Source organism: Neltuma alba, unplaced genomic scaffold, assembly GCF_004799145.2.
Source record: "Neltuma alba isolate B1F8T4 unplaced genomic scaffold, ASM479914v2 tig00002880_pilon, whole genome shotgun sequence".
Lineage (NCBI taxonomy): Eukaryota > Viridiplantae > Streptophyta > Magnoliopsida > Fabales > Fabaceae > Neltuma > Neltuma alba.
In genome coordinates this window covers 7,746-11,234 of record NW_021633056.1, presented here as the reverse complement: position 1 = coordinate 11,234, position 3,489 = coordinate 7,746, and the positions used below count along the sequence as shown (strand labels likewise).

The 3,489-nt window shown below is 41.4% G+C and overlaps 1 protein-coding gene across 1 annotated transcript; it reads left to right on the top strand.

The window, feature by feature from the left end:
- The first annotated feature begins 298 nt into the window (after window positions 1-298).
- Window positions 299-1,171, top strand: LOC114739694 (uncharacterized). Its single transcript, XM_028927770.1, has 4 exons — window positions 299-364; window positions 463-729; window positions 816-919; window positions 1,006-1,171. The coding sequence occupies exons 2-4, from the start codon at window positions 643-645 to the stop codon at window positions 1,169-1,171; spliced, it is 357 nt and encodes a 118-aa protein (XP_028783603.1). The 5' UTR covers window positions 299-364; window positions 463-642.
- The last annotated feature ends 2,318 nt before the right edge of the window (window positions 1,172-3,489 follow it).

Below are 3,489 nucleotides of genomic sequence, written 5' to 3'. Positions count from 1 at the left end.
TAGGATTGGAAATGATAATAACATACATGGGAATGACAAGTATTGATGTCCCCAACACCATACTTTCTGTCACTGACATCTGACAATGTTTGCAGGACTGTCATCAAAATGTTTGATGAAGATATAGACCGACAACAACTGTTTTCCCTGGGTGGAGTGAACAGAGTAAATAACAGGGTATTTTAGAATGCTCTGTCCCTGCACCCACGATTATGTTTGATAATGTTTGGTGAGATTATTGTACCAGAATGACGTTTTCACTTGTGTTCTATAGGTGCTTAATTTGCTGTGCAAGGCAGTGATGGAGGACATGAAGGCAGAGTTGGGGCCAGGGAAGAGGCACATTTTCGATGTTGATTTCATGGTGAGGTTGCATAATTCCAAATGCAAATACCAATGACAGCAATTGAATTGGAAATGACTTGTTCTCTGTTAATAGATTAACAATTTCATGTCATACAGAACATGATGGCACATGATCCAACCTAGAAAGCCCAAAAATATAAGAAGCTCTTTCTTCCTGAGTTCCTTGGCTACAACTTAGCTGAATGTGATTTCATAATTGGTCCTGCTCTTGTTGGCCAACACTGGTTTTGCGTTGCCATTCAGCCTAGCACATTGGATTTCCACGTAATAGACTCCATGAGGAACCATTTCGGAACCAAGGACAGAAAGCAGAAGAAGAAGGTTGTCATCAAAGACCCAGTGGAAATGGCTGTGGATGATTGTGTAAGAAAAAACTCATTATCTTTACCCTAGTTTTTGAACTTGGAAAATCATTAAACTTTCTATGTTGGTCCTGAATGTTGTTGCAGAGGAAGAGGCTCAATATTATACTGGACTTGGTCAAGCCAGGATTGGTTGGGAAAAAGCCAATGTCTCCCATGATATTTGCAGAAGTTCCCCAGCAGAATAACCTGTCAGTTTTGTCAAATTCGATTTCTGTGGGGTAAATGCACATGTCAGATGTGTTAACTAACTGTGCTGATATTGTTGCGTCCACAGGAGGGATTGTGGGGTGCACTGCATGATGTGGCTGAGAAGATGGGAACCTGGTGTGACCCTTACCTACACAGAGGAAGAAGTTGCTGGCTTTCGTCGTGACCTGACATGGTGGTTGGTCAATCATGAACAGAATGAAAAACGTGACGAGGCATTGGCCCTTATTTGACGACCACAACCAACCAAGAGCACAAAGTCCAAGAAAAGGCGTCGGTTTTAGGTGTCTCGATGTTAGGGTCATAATTCACTTGTCCTCTGTTAGATTGCTGTATGTAATGTGCATTGTAGGCTGACCAAAAATTTACTGTGTATTGTTATGGTTAACAGAGATTGGTGTCCATAAATGTATGATAGTTGAGAACCATGATGCCAATTTATTCCCCAGTGACATGAATGAATCTGGTTTTAACCACACAAAAACAGATGATGACAACAACCCCATTGGATATGTGCTATTGGTTTTCATTTTTTGTTCAGGTCACTAAATTTTACTTCAATATATCCTGTTGGTATCTAATAGAAAATGACACGAAGTGAAGCGAATATGACAGCGATAATGACAAGGATCACCTGGTCTGATTTTACAACATCAGTTCAACACGGCTGTCAGCATATGCTGATAGCATCACTGCCAATGACCAGAACAAATTTAAAAATTACACGAAGTGAAGCGAATATGACAGCGATAATGACAAGGATCACCTGGTCTAATTTTACAACATCAGTTCAACACGGCTGTCAGCTTATGCTGATAGCATCACTGCCAATGACTAGAACAAATTTAAAAATGACACGAAGTGAAGCGAATATGACAGCGATAATGACAAGGATCACCTGGTCTGATTTTACAACATCAGTTCAACACGGCTGTCAGCTTATGCTGATAGCATCACTGCCAATAACCAGAACAAATTTAAAAATGACAACAAGTAATGCGCCATTATCGACATGAATTCCTTGCTATTCCTCATATACTTGGCCACAAACTTGTTTGCAAGTGCAAACTTGTATACAGACACCCGAAATACATCTGCACTAGGAAAACGTTGGCCCACTCCTGTTAAAAGTCCCCTCCATTCCGCATGAACCATCTCACTACCATCCGTATCTTCAGCTCCGATAGATTTATCCACATTAGGGGGCCCACTTATTTCATCATTGTCACATTCACGAGCATTTTCTTCACTGAGCCAGCCATAATCACAACACAAACTAATGGGAGACGCATCCAGTTCAGTTTGCTATGACATGCCCATGAATCTCTCTGTTCTGCATTCATAATGACAAGACTCGTTAACACAAATGACAAGAAGAAATTCATAAATGACAACAAATAGTTAGGACAAACTTCCACTTACATTTCTACATTGTCCCTTGGTTGGGGACCCACTTGTCTTTTTTCGGCGACATACACATGACCGCTGTTCCCATTGTATTGAAAGAGGTTATACATTTCAGCATTGTCATGAAGGTCAATCAATGTCTTCTCATCAAAGGCCACTGTGTACTTAATGTCATAATTTCTTCCATCGCCACCAATCCACTCAGATATCATTAGCCTCAATTCATCAAGTGTCAGCCCATCCTTAATGCTTCTTAACCTCACGCCACCTCCATTATATCTCACTTCACCTTCACCATTTGTCACAAATTTCCCCCCACATGAAAATAACAGAACAGCTCCTTCCCACAAGATGACCCACCTTCAAAATTCATTTATCTTCATTACCTGCACTGATAACATAACAGAAGTCGAATGATTATATGACTTAATACCATCATCATCAACTTACACGACCAACTTAGGGTTTGACACATTCATGCTTATAATTTGCAACAAAACAATCATTTCTTTCCTGTCCACACTAATGCTTCATTTTCTCAGAATCAATCCACTCCATTATTCGAATCTCCTCCAACATTGTCCATTTATCTGATACTAATCACTCTAACCCACTTGTGACGCCATCAAACCCCTCTCCCTCAGTGTTTTTCCTTCCCCGTGCATTCACCCTCTGATCACCGTCCTTCCCCCCACACTTTCTATATACCCACGCCGTCTCCATGCTTCGCCACCCTCTCCACCTCAAAACCATCCCCACATCGACGACATTGCCATCCAACGGGAAGAGGAAAATCAACCGGCGCATAAAGGAGAGGGACAAAAGACACAAGCGAACAATATAGTCACTGGATACTAACCTCGCTTCCGTCGTTCAGTTGTTGCTTCGCGCGTTCATGCTCCCACGTTCGTGGTCCCTCCCAACTTTTTCCTCCAGCTCCCGCCACAACTTGCACACTTCCACCGGTCACTTTTTCGGTTTGCATATGAGGGGCTGTTTTGTAATTGTGCAACATTTGCATAATCCCAAATCAGGCAACACTTCCCTATCTGGTAATACATTTGCTTAGCTTCCCATTCTGGCATTTTATTATTTCAGCCTTCTTTATCTGTCATTTTCTCTTTTCTTTTCTTCACACACTTTT